The sequence below is a fragment of the Canis lupus genome, chromosome 11 (assembly GCF_003254725.2).
Source record: "Canis lupus dingo isolate Sandy chromosome 11, ASM325472v2, whole genome shotgun sequence".
NCBI lineage: Eukaryota > Metazoa > Chordata > Mammalia > Carnivora > Canidae > Canis > Canis lupus.
Genome location: NC_064253.1, coordinates 5,076,202 through 5,099,058, shown reverse-complemented (window position 1 = coordinate 5,099,058; position 22,857 = coordinate 5,076,202). Strand labels below are relative to the sequence as shown.

General features: G+C 39.1%; 1 protein-coding gene across 2 annotated transcripts in view; it reads left to right on the top strand.

Moving 5' to 3' along the window:
• TRIM36 (tripartite motif containing 36) overlaps nucleotides 1-22,474 on the top strand; it is a 35,654-nt gene extending 13,180 nt beyond the window's left edge. For both annotated transcript variants that reach the window (XM_025446668.3, XM_025446669.3), the window contains exons 4-10: nucleotides 1,255-1,401; nucleotides 7,817-7,912; nucleotides 10,938-11,191; nucleotides 11,417-11,541; nucleotides 14,665-14,955; nucleotides 17,926-18,223; nucleotides 20,308-22,474. In XM_025446668.3, the coding sequence (XP_025302453.3) occupies nucleotides 1,255-1,401; nucleotides 7,817-7,912; nucleotides 10,938-11,191; nucleotides 11,417-11,541; nucleotides 14,665-14,955; nucleotides 17,926-18,223; nucleotides 20,308-20,662 (1,566 nt within the window). In that variant the 3' untranslated portion in view covers nucleotides 20,663-22,474. The remainder of the gene's footprint in view (nucleotides 1-1,254; nucleotides 1,402-7,816; nucleotides 7,913-10,937; nucleotides 11,192-11,416; nucleotides 11,542-14,664; nucleotides 14,956-17,925; nucleotides 18,224-20,307) is intronic.
• Nucleotides 22,475-22,857: the final 383 nt, after the last annotated feature.

Genomic DNA, 22,857 nt, shown 5'->3' with positions numbered 1-22,857 from the left:
TTATGATTTAAAACACATGAAATCTTGAGTAAAAATTTTTTGAATATAATTTGCAGACTTAGTCTACTTACAAATACAATAAAAGATTGGCAAGGGAGAACTGAAGAGGTGGGTTATATTGAGGAAAATATTACTTTCCTTAAATAGTGTAATGCTAAATATAGTAAAATTCTACAAAGTTGTCTCTTATATTTGCCTATAACTTTGAGTTCTTATCCTTCCTTGCAGAATGCCAAATTTTCTATTTTATTTAAAATGCAGTGGCTTTGAAAACTAATGTAACACTGTGTATTAACTATACTGGAATTAAAATAATCAGAACAAATAAATAAATTTAATGGTTTTGAGAATGTAGGAACTTGGACATGCTGGAAAATTTCAATTTTTTTCCAGTTTTTATCCTGGTCCTGCATATTGGTATTAGGCTTTTTCATATTGGACATTTTCTTTGTGTCTTGATATTATCAAAACAGTTGTGGTTGCTGAAAATGTGAACTGTTGGAGCCACAGACAACTTTTTGATTTCATTGACACACTAGTCTAAAGAAATCTCTTTCTTGCAAATGAAACTCGTTATTTCATACATAGTGATAGTTCACAGAGTAAGTTAGAAACTTTAATCAGAAAAACAGTACTAAAAAAAAAGAAAACGAAAGAAAAACAGTTCTAAATTTGATCATGTACATGATTAATATGTAAAGGCAAACATCTGGAAGCTTATATCATAAAGTGTTCCAAGACTCCTTAGCAGGGTTTTTTTTTTTTTAAGATTTTATTTTTAATAATCTCAAGCCCACAACCCCCCAGATCAGGAGTCACATGCTCTATTGACTGAGCCAGCAAGGCACCACTTTAGGAGCAGATTTCTTATGAAGATGGTGAGGCCTTGGGTTCCTATCAGTTATTTGTCATGGTACCTTACAAAAGCGCTGGTCACGTCATTCAAATTTGCCTTGTCAGTGTGGCCAGAGGGCCTTTTTGTCTTGAATAAGCATGCAGACCTGATAGCAATGGAATTGTCACCATCTTACCACCAAGTTGGGGGAAATAATATCTGCATATTTAATTGGCCATTTGAATCCTCAAATTGAAAAATAGTGACTAATACACCAAATGCTTTTACACTTTTTAAAATTCATTCATTTAAATGGCTTTATTTAGTGGTTTGGTAAAGCACGTCTTTGCATGTTGGGATATTGAGTATCCTGCAGGCTCTGAGGACCCTTAATTACACCTTTATTCTGTGCTCAACAGATTTTAATGTGCCCAGAACATGAAACGGAGAGAATAAACATGTACTGTGAATTATGTCGGAGGCCAGTTTGTCATCTCTGTAAGTTGGGCGGTAATCATTCCAATCACCGGGTAACTACTATGAGCAGTGCCTACAAAACCTTAAAGGTAGGATTGTATGTTTGGAGAACTACATTTTGAATCCCTTATAACTTTTGTTTTACTTTTGCCTTTAACTTTTTCTTTATAAAGTAACAACTTGCTGTGTAGTCTTGTTTTACTGAAACGAGTCAGCAATGTAAAGGGTCCCTCGGTGATCTAATATGAGGTTGTTAGTGTGTGTGACTCAGCAGATTAGCTGGTTCTGAAGAAAGAGGGGTGAAGGCCACTCCGTTATGATTCCCATGTGAGCCCAGTGCCTGCAGTTGAGTGTGTGTGGAAATGACACACCCGTTGAGTGTGTGTGAGGAAATAACAGCCTATTGAGTGTGTGTGGACATAACCTGTTGAGTGTCTGTGTGTGGAAATGACAGCTTGTTGAGTGTGTGTGTGTGTAAATGAGAGCCTGTTGAGTGTGTGTGTGTGTGGTGTGTGTATGTGTAAATGACAGCCTGTCGAGTATGTGTTGGGGAATTACAGCCTCTTGAGCGTATGTGGAAATGACAGCCTCTTGAATGTGTGTGGAGCTGACACGCCTGTTGAGTGTGTGAGGAAATGACATACCAGTTGAGTGTGTGTGTGGAAATGACACCCCTGTTGAGTGTAAATATGTGTGTGAATGACACACCTGGAAGGATGGTAGTCATGTTAAGACACTTGATTCTTATTACTTGCCTATAGAAGTAGTGGGAAAATTTATTTATACTAAGGGTCTGGTGGACCTTTACCAGCTAAAACAGAGTTACCTCCTATCTCTGAACCTTATGCATGGACCTTTGAAAACTTTCAGACTTGACCGATAATCTACAAGTAAGGTAGGCAGTGATATAATGCTATTTTTTGTTTGTCTTATTCTTTTTTCTTTTAAATGGTATCTTCATTCATAAATCTCACCGATTTTAATTAATTTCCTGTCTATTTTTCATAATATGTACATGCCTTTTGGGGCCTTTATCTAATTCTTACTTACAGTTTTATCTTTTGCATTTTTATATGTCTATCATGCTCAGTCTTTGTTCTACTTTCAATATATGGATTACGGTATAATTGTTTTATTGTCCTGGTCTTCTAACTGTCACCTATGTCATTACTAGGTCAGTTTTGTAAATTTTACCGTGTTGGGCCATAGATACTTCTATATCCCACAGATATTCTTGAGTTTTCTTCTGATGTGTGGTCAGGTTACCTCAGAACAATTGGTTCCTTGTTGGGTCTTTTAACCTTTGTTAGGTAGGACAGAGCAGCAGTCTAAGGCCAATTTTACCAAATTACTCTTCTCATTTTACTCTTTTCAGTGACCTTTGGATTTTGAGTTTTGTTGGCATTTTTTGAGGGTTTTTAATTTGTTTTTTGTTTGTTTGGTTGGTTTGGCTGGTGAGTCACAGGCAGTATTCCCAGCCTTGTGTGAGCCCCTGAAATTGTTCCTTGTAATCCTTCTGGGTGATTCTTTCCCTGGCTTCTGAGAGTTTCCTCACACGTGGGAATTGATCAATACTCTGCTAAGGAAGCCAGGAAGCCCCTTTGGGCATCTTCAGAGTTCTTTCTGTCACTTTCTGTTCTTAGGGATTTTGCTTTACAAGCTCTGACCTCCCGGGACTCTGAGCCTTGTCTCCTCAACTCATGGGAGACCCAGGATCTATCTCAGTTCTCCTCCATCCTGGCCTTGGAGGAAACCGTGTCTGGGCTGTAAGGTGGGCACGGCCATAGACCCATCTTGTTGCCCTCTCTTCAGGGCTTTTTTTTTTTTTTTTAAAGATTTTATTTATTTATTCATGAGAGACAAAGAGGGAGAGAGGGAGAGAGAGAGAGAGAGAGAGAGATAGGCAGAAGCAAGCTCTATGCAGGAAACCCGATGTGGGACTTGATCCTGGGACTCTGGGATCACACCCTGAGCCAAAGGCAGACGCTCAACCGCTGAGCCACCCAGGCGTTCCTTGATGTCCAGCGTCTTGAGAGCCATTTCATATATTCTGTTAGGTTTTAAAATTTCTCCTGGTAGGAGAGTAAATCCAGGCTTTGTTACTCACTTGTGCACCGCCCCCGCCTCCATGGTGTTACCATTGTTTGCTAGTTAAATTTAACTTTTGACATATTTTTGTTCTATTTTTTAGTCCCCTGATCTTATCCAAGCTGTCCAAAATTTCTTTTTCTGCTACCTGGGATAAAGCTTTGATAGTACTCTTTACACTCTGCTATTAACTTTTCTTATTCATGTTTCAGACTTTTTTTTCCCCAATAGGCCCCCTAATGAGGTTTTCAATTTACTCACTTTTTAGTAAGGATAAACTTATTTTGATTGACACATTTGCCAAAAATGATCTCCTTAGATCTTTCTTTTGACTTGGTTTTAGGTTTTAAGCAGGTGGCTGGCTACATGATACACGTTTATATTATTTTCATTTTTTAAAAATGATTTATTTACTTATTTTAGAGAGCATAGTGGGGGGAGGGCCAGAGGGAGAGGGAGAGAAACTCAAGCAGACTCCCTGCTGAGCATGGAGACTGATACAGGGCTCGATCCCATGGTCTTGAGATCACAACCTCAGCTAAAACCAAGAGTTGGATGCTCAATCAACTGTGCCACCCAGGCGCCCCATACTGTTTTCATTTTTACACACTTGTGTGTTGCAAGAACAGAAGGAAAATGATCGTCGTGGTGGGGTAACTTTGTCCATCTTGTTGCTGCTGTTTGTTGAAACCACTGAAGCCAGGGCCAGGCTTCCCATCTACATCTGTTCAATTTGGCTTTTAATACAGGTAGACTGTGTTGTCGTGTCTGGTGTCTCTTTGGAATTTTTACCAAGTTATTTCATTGAGCGTGCCCTTCCCATTTTGGAAAGCGCTAGCACTTTCAAGTGAACTGGCCTAAATAGTGAATAGCAGAGAGGGCTAATTGTGCTCCTGGCAGTCTTCTGTTACAATGAGACCTGTTTTCTTGGCTTTTTGTTTTTGTATTTGCTTCCATAGAACCTCACCCTTGTTAATCTCAAAATAGAAAGACACCTGCACGCATGTGCACACGCTTCAGATGGAATGGTTCCATCTCTTTTGTAGCTTGTCTTTGTTTATTGGCCTCGCTCTTCCAGAATAGGGACTGATGTGGAGTCCTTCCCACCTTCCAACATAGGAAACCATGTTTACTATCTCCTCTGGCCAGTTTGAACAGCTAAGGTTCATAATTCTGTTTTACCCTGAAAAAGGCATTACAGTGGGATATTTACTGTCTGTCTCTCCTTCTGGTCCCACCTCAACAACTTGCTTCTCCCAACTTTGGGTGTTAGTGGGTTTTCTAGGATTTTTTCAACTTCTCACACTAGTATACAGGCTCTCATTAAGGAGGTTGGTTGTTAGTTCATCTTCCTTCAGTTGTCCACTTTCTAGTAGTTAATGGACATTTTACTGAAGACTGTTAACTTGAGGAGTTTCTCCTACTTTTATTTTTTCTTTATTTCCATTAATTTCTGGAAGAGAGTTAATAATTGTTCATGTGCGGTTATCTCTTCTGGAAGGGGGTCACTTTGTGATTTTAATCATGATGAGATGATTGGAAACTAAGACTTAGAAATGTAGAAAATGTAAACACCCCTAGAACCAGTCCCCATTGAATGAGAAAGTAATACAGCTTCTGTATTTTGGGGGGGTTTGTGAGATTTGTGGTGAATATAGCATTACCATATTTGGTGAAGTCATTTGGCACTTGACCAAGATGTATCATTCTATACCTTTTCTTCTTATCATTTTCTTCTTAACATTTTTAGACACATAGCAAGGCTGATATCACCTTTATAATGATCTGTCCTGGGGAGCCTGAGGAGCTCAGTGGTTGAGTGTCTGCCTTTGGCTCAGGTCATGATTCCGAGGTCCTGGGATCAAGTCCCACATCAGTTTCCCTGCAGGGAGCGTGCCTCCCCCTCTGCCTATGTCTTTGCCCCTCTGTGTGTGTATCATGAATAAATAAATTTTTTTGAATAAATAAATTTTAAAAGTAAAATGATATGTCCTAAGGGGGCAGGGAACATACTTATTATTCTCCTAGCTTGCTCCTATGAGAGATATTCAGTGTGATTGATGAATGAATTTCTCTCCCTTTCTCTCTCCCTTCTCCCTTGTTTTGTTGACTGTTTCTTTGGGTACCTTGGATCAGTGATCTTACTAAAAGCAGGAGGCAGTGGTTCTCAGACTTTGAGGGTGCTGGAATCATGGAACACTTGGTAAAACTAGAGGCCCTGTTCTCCTTGAGGGGCTTGGGCCTCTGTGGTCTTTATTAGTTCTTGGGAGACTCTGCTGCACGCCAGCTTTTGAGAATCACTACCCTAGGGGAAGGCTTTGGGCAAATTTGGAGTCCTTGAGCAGTTAGCTTTTGGTCAGTTCCTAAGGAACTGGGGCCCTAATATAGCTGAAGGATTTAAAACTGATTCCCCTATTAGATGGATTTCCTGAGGGAACCATTTCTGCTAATGTTTCACTTTTCAGCATCTAGTATCAGTGTCTGGTGTTTATACTTTTGGAGGCCTATGAATAAATGGACACACTGATTATTGGTTAAAATATGTCATCTTGGGGTGCCTGGGTGGCTGAGTCTGTGAAGCATCTGCCTTTGACTCAGGTCATGATCTCAGGGTCCCGGGATCGAACCCTGTATCGGGCTCCCTGCTCAGCTGGGAGTCTGCTTCTCCCTCTCTGTCTCTCCCCTGTTCATGCTCATGCTCTGTCTCTCTCAAATAAATAAAACAAATCTTAAAAAAAAACCCAAACCAACATGTCATCTTGACACAGACTGCGTCTTTGTGAGGGGACAGAGAAGACTGGTGCTAAAGGCCATGGTTGGCTGGAGACCTTGCCTAAGCTTTACTGCTCACTGACAGTGAACACCCGTGCTCTCTGACTTTCCATGTTCCTGAATTCCATCATCCTTCCTGTTCCAGCCCATCCTGCACTCCCAGTGTAAGCTGTCTAACCACCAAGCCCTATGTCACTTGAAATGGCCCAGTTCTCCTCTGTTGCTGTAGTGACAAGGGGTACAGCCCCTGGTCCCTTGTACCTTTGGTCCCAGCAGGAGCCTGATGGGATGGCATTTCAGGGGCTCTCCTGTCCCTTGTAGCTTGGTGCCAAGGAAGCATCTCTCAGCCTGCAGAATCATGGTCGGTGGATTGCATGGCGAGGAACCTTCTAGTTCGTATTGACTGTGTACTCTCTGCACTTAGCTCTGGTTTCCTCATCTGTAAAATGTGAGTCAAGACATGAGATTTCATGTCTCTTGCTGTCCTTGACCACCCACAGGTTCTTTCTGGTCCTATCCTGCCCTCAGGAATCTTATTCCTCTACCCATGGGTCCTTCTTCTGGCCCTGCAGTGAGCCATCAAGGCAACTCAGTGTGTCGATTACTGGGTGCTCCAGAGAATTGAAGACTGGTCCTGCCATGGGCCTGTCATATCCATTTCAACATATGTTCTCTTACTCTATCACGTGGTCTAAATGAGAAAAGAGGGAAACTATATAGGTAGAGATTTACTTCTTGAATTCCAAAAAGTTAGATCTCTGGCCTTCTTTTCTTACCCACCCTTTAATTGAGAGCAGCAGCAACGATTGAGAAATGCCCAGGTCCTCTTGTCAGGGCTCCAGCTTGGGTGGCATTTTCTGGATGATGTTCTGATTTAGACTCTGCATACATGTGTCTCTTAAAACTTTGTACCCCATGGTGCTTCAAGGGTTGGTTGTTTGGATTTTTAATATCCTTCAGTCACACACATTCTTTTTTCTGGGTTAAAGTAGGGATTGCACCAAAGCCCACAATGTTATCTCTATGGTGAGCAGGCTAACTTCAAAATCACTACTTTATAAATAAGTTCTTCAGTGAGCTCTGGAAGCTTAGCTCTATTTTTATAAATCTATATTTTCATTATTTTGTGTGATTATTTAATGAATATCTAGTCTGGGCTGAGATGTGCAATTCATTTTGGAAGGGTCTGTGTTCTTTGTGTGTGTGTGTGTGTGTGTGTGTGTGTGTGTGTGTGGCCAGAGAAAGCATGAATTATAAAATCTGATGGAAGACAATCCTATTTGAATTGCTCTTCTAGCATTTACTTAGAAACCTAGGACCACTGGGAATGATGAAAAGACAACAAAAATGTATTATTTATGTATTCCGTTTTTTTGACTCATCTGAGCATCACTGCCTTGTTCTTTTACTCAGCCTGCTTCTCATCTCTCATAGATCCGCGGGTCCCCATGCTCAAGGCCAGGAACAGTTAACCCTGGGTTAGTAACGAGACTCGTCAGGGTTGATTTTACTGCCTGTTCATCACAGGCGAAAGAGTGGTGTGTAAGAAAATAAAAGCACAAAGAAGGAAAGAAGGAAGAAAGGTAGATCTGCAGGGCCTTTGTTAAATTTCTGCTTATTTGTGTTACTGATCTGTTCTAACAGGAAAAACTTTCAAAGGATATTGATTACCTTATTGGCAAGGAGAGCCAGGTGAAGAGTCAAATTTCTGAACTAAACTTGCTAATGAAAGAAACAGAGGTAAGTGACAAACTGGTTTGCGTATTTTTGTTTATCCATCTAGAGAATTTATTCATTCGTAAAATCTGGAGGCTAGTAAATGAGCTGGGAGTACAGAGTTGCATTAGATTTCACCCCTGCTTTTCTGGGACTAGGAAAACAAGTATAAAATACAAGTTACAATGTGTGATCAGTGGCTGATAGAGGTGGTGATTAAATGATACTGAAGCACAGGGGAGAGAAAGACTAACCCTTTACGTGGCGGTTACGATCTCACAAGTAGGGACATAACGTGAATGATAGCTTTGGCAATTTATCTGTATTGTACAAAATTAACAGATTGCATTTAAAGTATACTATATATGTTGACTTAAAATGCTGCTGTTCCCAAGTGTATAACTGATACATTTGTCAAAAGACACACATTAGAATGAACATTAGAATGTTCATAGCTGCAGTCTAATAGCTGAGAAGTGGAAACTATCCAAATATTCATCAGCAGTGGAATATGATCAGCAGTAAGAATGAAGATCTGCAACTCTATGCAACAGTGTAGCTAAATCTTGCAATAATATTGAAAGAAAGATGCCAGAGACAAAGGAATACCAACTACGTGATTCCCCTTTATAAAAAGTACCAAAAAAGGTAAAACTGGACTTTCTTGTTAGAATTCAGGATAGGCATTGTTGAAAGGTGAGGAGGGGAAGGGTGGGTGTCTGGAAAGGTTCTAAGGGATGGCGTCTGGGATCCAGATAATACTCCTTTACTTTACTGGGATGTGGGCTACATGTGTGTGTTTGCAAAGATTGGTCGATCTCCATACTTAAATATACATTTTTTCTGTTTATATATTATATATTTCAATTAAAAATGGAGAAAATTGACAGCATTTTAAAAATCAAGTAAAAGAGGATAAGGACTGGGTTGTTTTAAAATTCCAAATACTCTGCATTGATTTTGCTGCCTGTTTCTTTTATCTCTTTGAAATAACTGAAGAGCCATTACTCCTGGTCACTTTAGAAGTTACAATGAAATATAAAAATATCTTGGCTAGTATGAGACTGTTAATGGCTTGAAATTTTATTTTCCAAAATGAGTGGAAAAAAATTGGGAAATTATGCAAATTAGTGCCATATCGCCGGCATTGCTCTTGTTCTTAATACTCTTTTTCTGCTACTGGCTGATTGCATTCCCCAGGTTGAGTAAGTTGTTTTTCCATGTACTTGCAAAGTGGGACTTTGTTGTACTTCTTTTTGTCTGATGGACCAGCTCTCTCACTGTGGTACAACCCTCCAGCCCTTGGCAGGTAATCACCTCCATAGGAGGTTGCTTCAAGGATTGAATCTTTGGTCATTTTAGGTTTCTTTTACTACTGGTCCTCAGTCATGCTGTATCCCTGAAACAAGGGATCCTCAGTACCCATTGCTGAGTTTGTGATTCAGTAGGCTGAAAACTGAGGAACTCTCCCATCAGTATTCATGCAGACATCAAGTCCTTGAGATCCTGGAGACATTTTTAGCTTTCTTATGTACCTTTGACCTAAGCTACCTCTGTGAGCCTGTTAGCAAGAATCTTTCACACACTGGAGAATTGGTCTGCATTCTTGACTTTTACTTGGTGAGGACTGCGACACTTTTTTTTCTATATAGTTACACTTAGCTGGAAAAAAATCACCCTTTTTACCTGTGTGCAATGATCTTTTGAGTTTAATATTGTGATGTATCACTGAAATTCAGCTACCAAAATGTCACCACCCTCTGTCCCCCAACCTTCTTTCCCTCCTGCCCGCCCTTTAAATTTTTTTTTTTTTTGCCTGTTGGGTTTAGGAAGCAGAGAAGGGAATCTGGAAAAAATTTCCTTTCATTAGAAATGTTGGCCAGAAGCCATTGGAAAGTGCACAATGCACTTCTTCCATATGTTGTCAGCTTTTAAGAATGTGTTTGAAGACATTTTTTTTTTTTTTTTCTGTTGGCTGCTGCTTATGGGTCTGTGATGATGGTGGCATATGTGTGCTCTGCTGGTCTTATTTTCAAAATCAAGTTGGTCTCTGATTTTATGGACATTCAAAATGTTTCATAAGCACTACAAACAGGGTCATTTTATGACAAAGTAGAGGAAGAGCTGCGTGCACAGTGAGTATAATAATACTGTGTGTGTACAGTGTATGTGCCATTGTGGTGGGCATTTTATGTAAATAATATTTTTCAGTCTTAAAAAAAAAAAAGCCCAAGGATGCCTGGGTAGCTCAGTGGTTGAGTGTCTGCCTTTGGCTTGGGTCGTGATCCTGGGGTGCTAGGATTGAGTCCCGCATTGGGCGCCCCTCGGGGCACCTGCTTCTCTCTCTGCCTATGTCTCTGTGTCTCTCATGAAAGAATAAATGAAATCTTTTCAAAAAAACACAAAACCCCCCACAACCCCGCTCCTTAAAACCCAAATGGCTTCTCTCATCCCCTGTTTTCAGAAGAGGAAAACTTAAGCATACAGAAGTTCCATAGCTTGCATAAAGTCACACAGGATTTAATTCTAATTCAATTCTATCAATTCAAAGAGAAGAGTCACACTCTTCTTAGTTAAAGGACATCATTTTCCTGAGTGTCATAGCTGTGATTTAACATTTTTCTTAAAAAATTGAAAAAGCATAGAAAAGGTCAAAAGTAACCTGAATTAGAGATCAAAAACTAAAAAAATTGTTTTAAATAAAATAAAAAATATTTTAAAAATCAATTAAAAACTCCAGAATTGTGTTATACTGTGTCTTTGTTTAAATCAGTTAATTTCTGCCTCCAGTTCCCTTGTATACAATGTTGCAGGTTGTTTATTTGTTTATTGCTGAACTTTGGAGAGTAAAACTTGCGGAGAGTACAGTATCACAAAATTAGAAAGGATGTCTAAATAAAAGCTGGTGATCATGCCCCCTGCTCAGTGTAGTTGATGCCAAATTATTGTTCTGAAGATGTCAGACTCAGACAAAATTAAATGTTGGTTATTTTGAGAAAAGACATTTGGATTTAGCAGATGAGGTAACTCTTTGCTTGTTTAATAATAGTGTAACGGAGAAAGAGCGAAAGAAGAAGCCATCACACATTTTGAAAAGCTCTTTGAAATTCTAGAAGAGAGGAAATCATCTGTTTTGAAGGCAATTGATGCTTCTAAGAAACTAAGATTAGACAAATTTCAGACTCAAGTGGAAGAGTATCAGGGGCTTCTAGAGAACAATGGGCTTGTGGGCTATGCCCAAGAAGTGCTGAAGGAGACAGATCAGTCCTGTTTTGTGCAGACAGCAAAACAACTCCACCTCAGGTATGTTGCTTTGGATTTAGAATCTCCATGGCAATGTCATTAAATACTCTGTTTCATCCCAAACTCTCAGGGGTTCCTAAGGCTGCACTCTATGCGCACACCTGCTGCACACTTAACCTGCATGTGAAGAGCAAAGTGTTTTGTTTTGTTTTAATCACATTGCAGATGTTTAGTCTGATTGGCCTTTTAACGAGTTATTTTTATATAAACTGTATCTGTCTGCAGAATACAGAAAGCTACGGAATCTTTGAAGAGCTTTAGACCTGCTGCTCAGACTTCTTTTGAAGACTATGTTGTTAATACATCTAAACAAACAGAACTTCTTGGAGAATTGTCTTTCTTCTCTAGTGGTAAGTTTGAGATGACTGCAAAAGCTTGCTCTTGTAATTTGGGTTCTCGTGATGTGGGATAAACACATGCTTCGGTTTGACAGTACGAAAGACCGTGTTTTTATGCACAGAAAGTATATTGTGTTGGCTTGTGTGGTTTTTAAACACTGTCTAAATGGCATCACGTTGCATGTGCATCCCTTTTGTGAATTGTTCAAAAAATGAAGTTGAAGATATTTGTTACTACACGGAGTTCTGGTCTATATTTTAGCTGTTCATTGTATTTCGGTATAGAAATCGTTTCCTTCCCGAGAGACCATTCGTTTCTCTTCTTTCTCCTTTGTAAACAACTGCTGTGTTGAGCATCTTCATCAGTGTTACTTTCTGCACATGTTCGTGAGTTTCTCTAGGGCGGAAACCTAGAAATGATGTCTCCAGGCTAAAACTGACTCTGAGATGTGTGTTTACCTGTGTTAGTTTGTTAGTGCTGCCGAAACAAAATTCCACAGACGGCATGCCTTAAACAACAGAAGTGTTGGCAGGCTGGTGTCTCCTGAGGCCTCTCTCCTTGACTTGCCGATGGCCACCTTCCAGAGCCTTCACATGGTCTTCTGAAATTTCTATTCCTGAGGATATCAGTCATATTAGTCATGGTGGGATTAGGGCCCATCTTTGTGACTTAATTTTAACTTAATTACCTCTAAAGACTTCTTTCTCCAAATAAAGTCACATTCTGAGGTCCTGGGGATTAGAACCCCAGCATATGAATTTTGGGTCCATAGCACTCACTTATGCTTGTGTTTTGCTGTTCCCCAGCAGGGAGGTCTTCCTTTACTTTTTCCCTTCTCACCCTGTTCATATCTTCCTCCAATTTCTCTTATGGTGGATAATTAATAGTCCTTAGAATAGTATAGAGTTTGATGACTGTAGAGGTATCAATGTGTAGATTTGTACAGTCACCTGGAGGAAATTTGTCCCGTTAAAAGTTAAAAATTCTTGGGGCACTTGGGGTTTAGTTAGAGTGTTTTGATCTTAGCTCTTGATCTCAGAATTGTGACTTCAAGCCCCACATTGGGCTCCATGCTGGGAGTGGAGCCTACTTTAAAAAAAGGGGGGAAAGAAAGTTTTAAAGCTAAAAACTCTAAAGGATTATTATTATGACTGACTTTCTTTCGAATCTATACCTGAATCTTCTTGCAGATATGTGCTTATCTTTTTTTTTTCTTAAGATTTATTTTAGAGAGCACACAAATGAGGGGGAGAGGCAGAGGGGGAAGGAGAGAGAGAGAGAATCCTCAAGCAGACTCCTCACTGAGTGAGGAGCCTGACATGTGGATGGATCCCAGGACCCTGAGATCATGACCTGAGCTGAAATCAAGAGCCAGTTGCTTAACTGACTGAGCCCACTAGGCACCCCTGGATATGTGCTTGTCTTGTTTATTATGACAATCTTGTTTTCCCATATCTGTACTTGTTACTCTTTCAAATGCTGATTCTTCTTCATGTAATGTAAACTTGAATTGTTTTCCATATACAAGCCAGTTTATTTAGGAGTACAAGGTCCTATCTCCCCTGGGCGGGGGGGGGGGATCCCAAAAACAGTCCTTGGAAGGATGATGGTGAAGGTTGATCTTGGGTTAGACCAGTGTCTAACCAAAAGAACCAGCAGAGTGGATGGATGAGGATGAAAAGTAGTTACCCAGCTTCTGACTGATGGATGGTCTCGTTGTTTTCCTGCATGCACATTTTTTAGTAAGCTATGTTTCAAAAAAAAGAAAAGAAAGGGGTGTGGGGTGGAGTATACAAGTCATGTTATTTTTTAACTAGCTTTCCCCCTCCCCCACCAAATATATTTTGAATGACTTTCCAGATCTCATTATAGCTGTAGAACATTCAGTTGCATGAATGTACCATATCCAGACATGCTTCTCTTTTGCTTATATATGTCTGGGGGAGGCCAGAGGGAGACTTTTATTTTCATTTCATAGAATCTCTCATTTGATATAAATATGTGTTATGTGTGTGTGACTTTTATAGCTTGTCCCAAGCAGTTAAGCTTATTGGAATTTCTTCTATGGAAGGGATTATGCATATGCACAAAGCTTCAGCTGCGATACTTTTTGTATTGTATTTTTCATGAAAAAAAAAAAACTAGAAACATATTTCTGAAAATTGTTAAAATGTTGATATAGCCATGGAGCATAATGCCATTGGGAGAAAAGAACTGGCAGGATCTGTATAAAATTATTGTAGTGATTATCTTCAGGTTACTTAAAGTGTGTTTTATGAAGTTTCTGATTTTCTTACAAAAAAATATTATGTATCATGTTTATGCCAAGAAAAATTCATTAAATTGCTTTACAACTCTTTGAAGAAAATATGAAAGTTGTGTATAATGTTTCACTGAACTTTGTTATACTCACCAAACTTAGATTAAAAAATATTTATTATAGGACACAGATTAAAAATGTCAAGTCTGGTGCTGTTAGTAAGTGGAAGTTAAAGGCAAATGCTTAAAAACTTTAATTTATGGTGTTTCAGAATTAATATAACATGTAAAGCTGAAACTGAATCTTTTTTTGTCTTTTCATCCTTCACCCTTTCAGTTATCAACCTAAATATATCTTTAAAAATCCTTATTGCTTATTGTTTGTCATTGTAAATTTTGTGGGAGGAGTACTTGCCTTGAGATCTGTTCTTTTAACAAATTCTAAGTGTGGAATATAGTGTTGTTGACTGAGTACTGAAATCTCTAAAGTTTATTTGTCTTGCTTGACTGATACTTTATGCCTCCTGATTAATTCCTGCCCATTTCTCCCTCACCCCAGCCCCTGGCAGCCAGCATTCCAGTCTTTGATTTTGTGAATCCAGCTCTTTTAGATTCCTCATGGAGTGGCATCATGCAGTTAGTATTATGTCTCTCAATGTCTGGCTTATTTCAGTTTGCAGGTCCACAAGATCCATCCATGCTGTTGTACATCGCCAGAATTACTCTTTCTCTGATACATAGTATTGCAAATTTGGAAAACACTTGGACAGTACAGAAATGACTGAAGTATTGTCAGTACCTCGTTTTTATTGATGAATGTCCAGATTCCAATATGTATCGATATTTTAACATTTTTTGTTTCTTAACACTTTCAGGCATAGACGTGCCAGAGATCAACGAGGAACAGAGCAAAGTTTATAACAATGCTCTGATAAATTGGTACCATCCAGAAAAGGATAAAGCTGATAGCTATGTCCTCGAATATCGGAAGATTAACAGAGATGAAGAAATGCTGTCTTGGAACGAGATAGAAGTGTGTGGCACCAGTAAAGTCATTTCAGATCTGGAAAGCAATTGTAACTATGCTTTCAGAGTAAGAGCCTACAAGGGTTCAATCTGCAGTCCTTGCAGCAGGGAGCTGATTCTTCATACTCCACCAGCTCCAGGTATTGCGAATACTGGGAATCAAAATGCCAGAGAGTTGGAAGGACCTTGATAAAAAAATAACCTAGCCAGTGCCTCTGGATAGACCTGCGTTGAAAAACCAGCTCTTGTGTGTTAAAAAAAAAAAAAAATCTAGAAAATAGATTGCATCCTCAGCAAGGATTTAGAAATAGACCGAATACATGAATTTCACCAGACAGGCTGGGAACAGGATTCGAGTTTGGCCTGACCTCAGATAATAGAAAAACATGAAGTCATTTGACTGAGCGGGGCTATTAATTTGAGATTAAAATAGCATCAGTGCCACCTTACAAGTTTAAATAGTATAATTCCATATTTCTGATAAGCTGATAGAAAGCTATAACCGAGACCCTGGTAGATTTGTAGAAAAATTACTGTTCTAATATGAAACACTATTTCATATTTCACTTAACCTCCTTCTGACCTGTCCGGATTTTCTATCTCTGCGATTCCCGGCCCGTGGGGGTGAAGGGCATCTATGAGAACCACGTGGTAGCTGTGCCTCCCACACTTAGAGTCCCCACACCCACCCACTTCCCCTGCCTTCCGAGTCAGAAACCACTGCTGTTCCTTACAGAGCGCCTGTGGGTTTTTTTTTTTTTTTTTTTTTTTCCGCCTGTGGGTTTTTATAGAATGAGAATCGCCAGGTGGGTGGCTCTCCGCAGGGTCTCCATAGACAAAGGACACGCAAAACCAAGGCTGTGCTTGTTCTGCTTTAGCAGGAAGACACCGTGGCCTGTTGTCACTGCCTGCCAGGTGCTTCCAGTTGGATCTGAGACTATTGCCCCTGCCTGGGTTTAGTGGCTTTATGTGCCGTCTTTTGTACACTCTTGTCTTTCCTTCCCCTTTTGTCCATAGCAGACTGACCACTACTTGTTTTTCATGCACGTTGTGGCCAATTTAAAAAAAAAAGAGAATACAGATACAAATTAGGGGTGGCTAAAATTGTCTTCCTTCAATTTGAATAAAATCCAGTAGAGTCTGAGGATGGATTTGCAAATATTAAATGAATTTGCCTTTTATCATCTATTCAGTTTCCCCTTTCTTTTCTCAGCTCTCTGACTGAAAGTGGAATTAAAAAAAACCTGGAAGTAGCTGCTGTTTTAAATAGTGATGTGGAAGGGGAAGCAAGAAAGGACATGTTCAAAGTTGTCTTTTTTTTTAATTTAATATTTTATTTTTAAGGAATCTCCACACCCACTGTGGGGCTCAGACTCACAACCTTGAGATCAAGAGTTGCATGCTCCACTGACTGAGCCAGTCGGGTGCCCCCAAAGTTGATTAGCTTTTCTCTGAGAGGAGCTGTGTGAATTGGGAGACCATTAAAATATATTTTGCCAGGTGCCTGGGTGGCTCCGTTGGTTAAGCATCTGCCTTCAGCTCAGGTCATGATCCCGGGGCCCTGGGGTCGAGTCCTGCGTCTGACTCTGCTCAGTGAGGAGCCTGCTTCTCCCTCTCCCTCTGTCCCTCCCCTCTATTTGTGCATGTGCGCACATTCTCTATCAAATAAAAAAATAAAATCTTAAAAAAAAAAAATTTGCAAATGGGGAGGCTTGAGATTGGAAGCAGGAATTATTATGGCAGGACAGCAGACATTACCAGGAAGAATGGTCAGCCTACGTATGGAGAATGACTTTAGCTTGCTTTATAGACTTTTTTTTTTAAATTATGATACAGTTAAAAATTACCATTTTGACCATTTTTAAGAGTACAGGTCTGTGACATTAAGTACATCCACAGTGTTGTAGAGCCACCACCACTCACATCTCTAGAATGTCTTCATTTTTTCCAGATGAAACTCTGTGCCCAGTAAACACAAACTCCCCATCCCTCCTCTCCATAGAGCCTGGGAGCCTCTTTTCTACTTTCTGTCTTTATGAGTTGCCTGTACCTCATAGAAGTGGATTGATAATAATTCTTCATTGTCTGTACCTCATAGAAGTGGATCTAATAATCCTTCTGTGCCTGGCATATTTGGAGCTTCAACCATGTTGAAGCATGAACCAGAATTTCTTGCCTTTTTAGGCTGAATACTATTCTACTGTTTGGATTTATCTATTCATGTGTTGATGGACTTTTGAATTGTTTCCACTTTGGGGCTAACAGCCAATTGTCCTTGCTTAATGGATATGAGTTGATAGAGACTCAGGAGAGTGGCATTATGTCCAATCTGTGGTTGAAGAAATTGAAAGTTCTGTTAAACTCCATTTAAGGGGCGCCTGTGTGGCTTAGTGGGTTAAGTGTCTGCCTTTGGCTCAGGTCGTGATTCCCAGGGTCCTGGGGTCGAGCCCTGCATTGGACTCCCTCCTCACTGGGGCATCTTTTTCTCCCTCTCCCTCTGCTTGCCTCTTCCCCTGCTCATGCTCACTTTTTCTCTGTCAAGTAAATAAATAAAATCTTAAAAAAAAACTCCATTTAAATCCTTGAGCAGGAATTAAAACTCATCTCTCTAACCCCAAAACTTTTGCCTTTTTAAAATACCATGCACCATGTCTCATGTCTGCCATGTTGATGGATAAGGAAAAGCCTCTATCACAATTGCTCATGTTTTCCAAATTTATAAAATGTGGAATACATGTTTAGGAAAATGTATTGATAATTATGAAAATGTACAACCCCTCGTTTTAAGGAGAAAAGGGACAGATCCATTTGTAAAATATTTAGAAGAGATCTGTAACTGTTGCAAGGAACCACACTCATTGGTTTTCTCATATGCTTAAAATACTTCCTTCTGCCTTTTGATATTTCTGAGGACGTTCAGGTAGAGAGAATCTATTGGAAGTGATTTCCCAGTCAGGGATTTGGTTTGTCACAGTTTGTCGAGGGTATTGTGAAACATGCCTCTTCACAGCTTTTTCAGACATTTCTGGTTCAGAGCCCGATCGTGTTAACCACCAATTACAGAAATGCAATTACGTAGTGATCAGGCTAATTTTAAGGTCTCTTTACAGTTTTCAGTTTCCTCTTTGATGAGAAATGTGGCTATAATAATGAACACCTCTTGCTGAACCTGAAGAGAGACCGCGTGGAGAGCAGAGCCGGGTTTAATCTCCTGCTCGCTGCGGAGCGAATCCAAGTGGGTTATTACACAAGCTTGGACTATATCATTGGAGACGTTGGGATTACCAAGGGGAAGCACTTCTGGGCCTTCCGTGTGGAGCCGTATTCGTACCTGGTAAAAGCAGGAGTTGCTTCCAGTGATAAGCTACAGGAGTGGCTCCGGTCTCCCCGGGATGCAGTTAGTCCAAGGTAGGTTCTTGTACTGATCTAGAATTCGATGATTCTTTTTTTTTTTTCGATGATTCTTTTAAAAGTAAATATCTGGGATTGCCTTGGTGGCTCAGCAGTTGAGCGTCTGCTTTTGGCTCAGGGCGTGATCCCAGAGTCCTGAGATCTAGTCCCGTATGGGGCTCCTTGCATGGAGCCTGTTTCTCCTTGTCTCTCACAAATAAATAAATAAAATTTAAAAAATACAATAAAAGTAAATATCTGTGTTTAGCAAGACAGGAAATCCACTTGGGTTTACTTATTGCAGTTGGAGTGCATTCCTTAGAGTCAGGTGCTCTGGGCGTGCCAGGTTGGCTTACATTCCCACAGTGACTAATGAGACTTAGTGGTTAATTTCTGGTGCCATGACGAACTGAGCCTGTTTTGGATACCTCTTGACTGTGCCTTGCTGTTTTAAATTTTCAAAGTTTCTTGTATCAGTTACCTTAATTCTGTAATAAGAATTACTCACATGGATGGTGAAGTGCTTCTAGTTGCCATAGTTCAGAATTTTTTAAAGATTTTATCTATTTAATCATGAGAGGCACAGAGAGAGAGGCAGAGACACAGGCAGAGGGAAAAGCAGGCTCCCTGCGGGGAACCCAATGTGGGACTCGATCCTGGGACTCTAGGGTCATATCCTAAGCTGAAGGCAGAAGTTCAACCACTGAGCCATCCAGATGCCCCCGCATAGTTCAGAATTGATAAGAATTTGTTCTTGTGTTATGGGACACAATTTCTTTAAACGCCCCTGTAAGTACTTGATAAAATTGGGTCATGGTAAACAGGTTTCCACATCAAAGAATTCCAGTTTCTTAAGAGATTGGTTAATTTGACTGAGTTCATATGGTTTTGTTGTTTTAGATGGTATAAGGTCTACTGGCCCACGTAGATAATGTTTGACCCCTGGTGTGAACAGAATCCCCAGTTAATCATCTGAGTTGATAGAAAAAGCTTTTGGCACAAGTGTGAGAAATTGTAACCAGGACATGGTTAATTAAACATAGTACCACAGGCCTAGAATATTGATAGAATATTAGTATTAATAATGTTTTAAAGAGCTTGTAACATCGGAAATACCAGAAGTGAGAAAAAATATTAGAAGTGAGAAAACCCAATTAAAAGCATTGATTTAGGGACCCCTGGGTGGCGCAGCGGTTTGGCACCTGCCTTTGGCCCAGAGCGCGATCCTGGAGACCCGGGATCGAATCCCACGTCGGGCTCCCGGTGCATGGAGCCTGCTTCTCCCTCTGCCTGTGTCTCTGCCTCTCTCTCTCTCTCTCTCTGTGACTATCATAAATAAATAAAAATTAAAAAAAATAAAATAAAAATAAGATTAAAAAAATAAATAAAAGCATTGATTTAGTATAATTACAAATATATAAAAAGTAAACTATGCATAAGAAGAAAATGGAAGAACCTTTGTATCAAAAATTTATATAAGCTGCTACTGTTGTATGATATTGGGAAAGAAACCTTCCTGCTTGCTTACCTAGATCCATGTAGAAATCCCAATCCAGAAATAGGGTCTTTAGGACCATGAAATATGACTTTTTCTCCTGCATTGTTTTGTATTTCACTCTAAGTTGGTAATTCCTTGCATTAGGGCACACATTTAATTTAATCTGTGACAGTTCCCTTCAGTTTTCTCCCCCCATTTTATTATTATCTATTTTATTTTAAAGAATCTCTACTTCCAATGTGGGGCTTGAACTCATTACTCCAAGACCAACAGTCCAGTGCTCCACGGCCTGAGCCAGCCAGGCATCCCTCCCCTAGTTCATTTTTGATAGGCCAGAGTCTTGAATTATTTTATAGGTTTTTATTATTTTTCTTATCTGAATGTATATAGAGATGTTTTATGATATTTCATGACAGGAAATTTGGGGCTGAGTCTCTGGTATAATTTCTAAATGGCAATGCGTAGTCCAGATGTTTTTAATTGATTTGTGTTTTAATAGAGAGTTTTTGACACACAGTCTAATTTCAAAGCAATGTGTATTATCTCATGAAAATGCTTTGTGGATGACGACACAGCTAAGACTGCTTTGTGTATTGTGTTCTAGATATGAGCAAGACAGCGGCCATGACAGCGGAAGTGAAGATGCCTGCTTTGATTCTTCCCAGCCGTTCACTCTGGTCACCATAGGCATGAAGAAGTTTTTCATACCCAAGTCAGCCACTTCTGCCAATGAACCTGAGAATAGGGTTCTTCCCATGCCAACAAGTATAGGGATTTTCCTTGACTATGATAAAGGCAGAGTGGCTTTCTATGACATGGATCACATGAAATGCCTTTATGAGCGTCAGGTGGACTGTTCGCACACAATGTACCCAGCATTTGCATTAATGGGCAGTGGAGGAATTCAACTTGAGGAACCCATCACGGCAAAGTATCTAGAATACCAAGAGCACATGTAGATTAAGCATCTGATGTGACTTAGGGTGGAAGAGAGGAGCAGAATAATGCCTTGGTGTAACCTTCGTAACTAATTACATATCATCTAAGTAGTCTGTGACCACACTTGTTTGTGTGTGTGTTTCTTCTTAAATCAGAAACCCTAAACAGTTTTGCCTTTTCCGTGTCATTGTCCTGCCTTTCACAAGCCATGGGAGTCAAGACACTCTCCTGGTTGACTGTAACTGGATTGTCTTTCTTTTTTTTATGAACAGGAAATCTAATTTATTTATGTCAGCCATGTTGCTGATAGGCACATTTCTTTTTGAGGGCGGGGAAGGGATTCAAAAGTATTTATTATTATGTTTTTGTGTTGTGTTTGGTTTTTCATTTTGTATCATGTTTGTCTTTAAAAAAAGATATTTTTTAGATGCCTTATGGATAGAAATTAGTACTTAGCCTTGTGTCTTGCATATGTTTTTCATAGGAAAACAAGTTAGAGATAGGTAAAAAGACCAGAGAAACGGTAGTATATTTAAATGGAGAATTCTGTATTTTGAGGTGTATAACTGAGATTCAGAGTATATTCCCTGGGAAATGAATATTGTTTTTTTTTTCTTTTAAGACTACAAATTGTATTTTTAAGGATATTTTTAAGAGTTTCCTTAGCTGTGATGCCCATTCCTGCATGTGTAGTTGAACATGGTTTTGTTTTTGTTTTTGTTTTTGGCAGGAAACACAAAAGTTCTTGGCTAACACACAAAACTTCTCACTTCATTAAAATTTCTCTTCAGTTTTTCTTAGTGAAAATATCTGAGCTACTTACTCAATGAAAATACCAAATAATTTATTTTTCACAAATAGTAGTGAAGATACACTGATATTTGGCATAGTTGTTCTTTTGCTCTCTTATCGTGTCCTATGATTTTCATTTTTTGGCACCATTATTATATATCAGATTGTCCTGTTTTATGTTTACATGTTTGGAAAGTTCATGATATATCTTTAATGTCATTAAATTATTCTAAAATGTAGAGTAACTGGTCATTGGATGTTATTTTCTATGGTCCATTGGTAATAAGCTTTTGTAAAAGTAAGTAAAATACAAATCTAGTTGTTGAGGAATAATAACAAAAATCATAGGACTGTACCCTTTTAAAAGTTCTGATTTGCAGAATTAATATTTTAATTGAAATTTTACATTCATTTTTGAAAGGTGTCTTTAACTTAGATGGTTTTTATTTAGACTGCTCATTTTTTGGACATTAAAACGTTCAGAAACTAGACTTTTATATATCATAGCACTAATGATTTTGAAATGCTTTTGATCTGTTTTGATAGACCAACCAAAACCTCAGGCCTTATTTGGTTTCCTTATTTGTTTTTCATATGTATTTTTAAATGGAAATCTATTACTTAGGCTGGTAGCATCAAATTAGCTTTTCTTCCCCCAACTCAAGTAGGAAATACTGTGGTGAAGTTCAGTATTGAGTAGGCTTTGTTACTTTCCCACCAATGAATAGCACTTTATGACAGGCTGAACTAAACACATACACTGTGTTATGTGGGTGATTGTGCATTAAGGCTGCTAATGTCATGTGTGTGATAAAGTTTGAATCTCAAGCCTGTGTAAGCACATATCATGTAGACATTTGAAACATAAAGCTTTAATAGGAATAGGGAAGGCACGTAAAACATTGTATAGTTGTATAGAAATAATTCTCCTGGATTTCTTTCATTTTTAATAAAAATTGAAATACATGTAATTATTGAGCTGCATTCTGGGAATTCTCAGTATATTTATGTGGAAAATGGAAATAAAATCATTGATAAGACGTGTTCAGCTGAATATATTAACTTAGAGCTAAGATTTTACGTAAAATTATTTGGGGCATGTATTTAGCTCTAATTCTTGTCGAAGTGATCATTAGAAAAGCTTAACATGAAAATTCATTTACTTCAGCTAATTGATCAGATTGTCTCCTATTCCTTTTCTGCTCCGTAATCAGATTTTTGATCAGATGAGTTTTCCTTTAGGTCACATTCATACTCTTGGGCCTTTGGGCTCTGGTGGTTGTGTGTTGCAATTAAATGTTATTTGTGCTTGATGGGTCTTAATTTTTAGAAAAAATCAGCTCCAGGCTATTCCTGTGTTACTGTATAATAACTTAATTCTCATATTTGCAGTTGCTTTCTGGAGAGTAGTAGGAATCAGAGC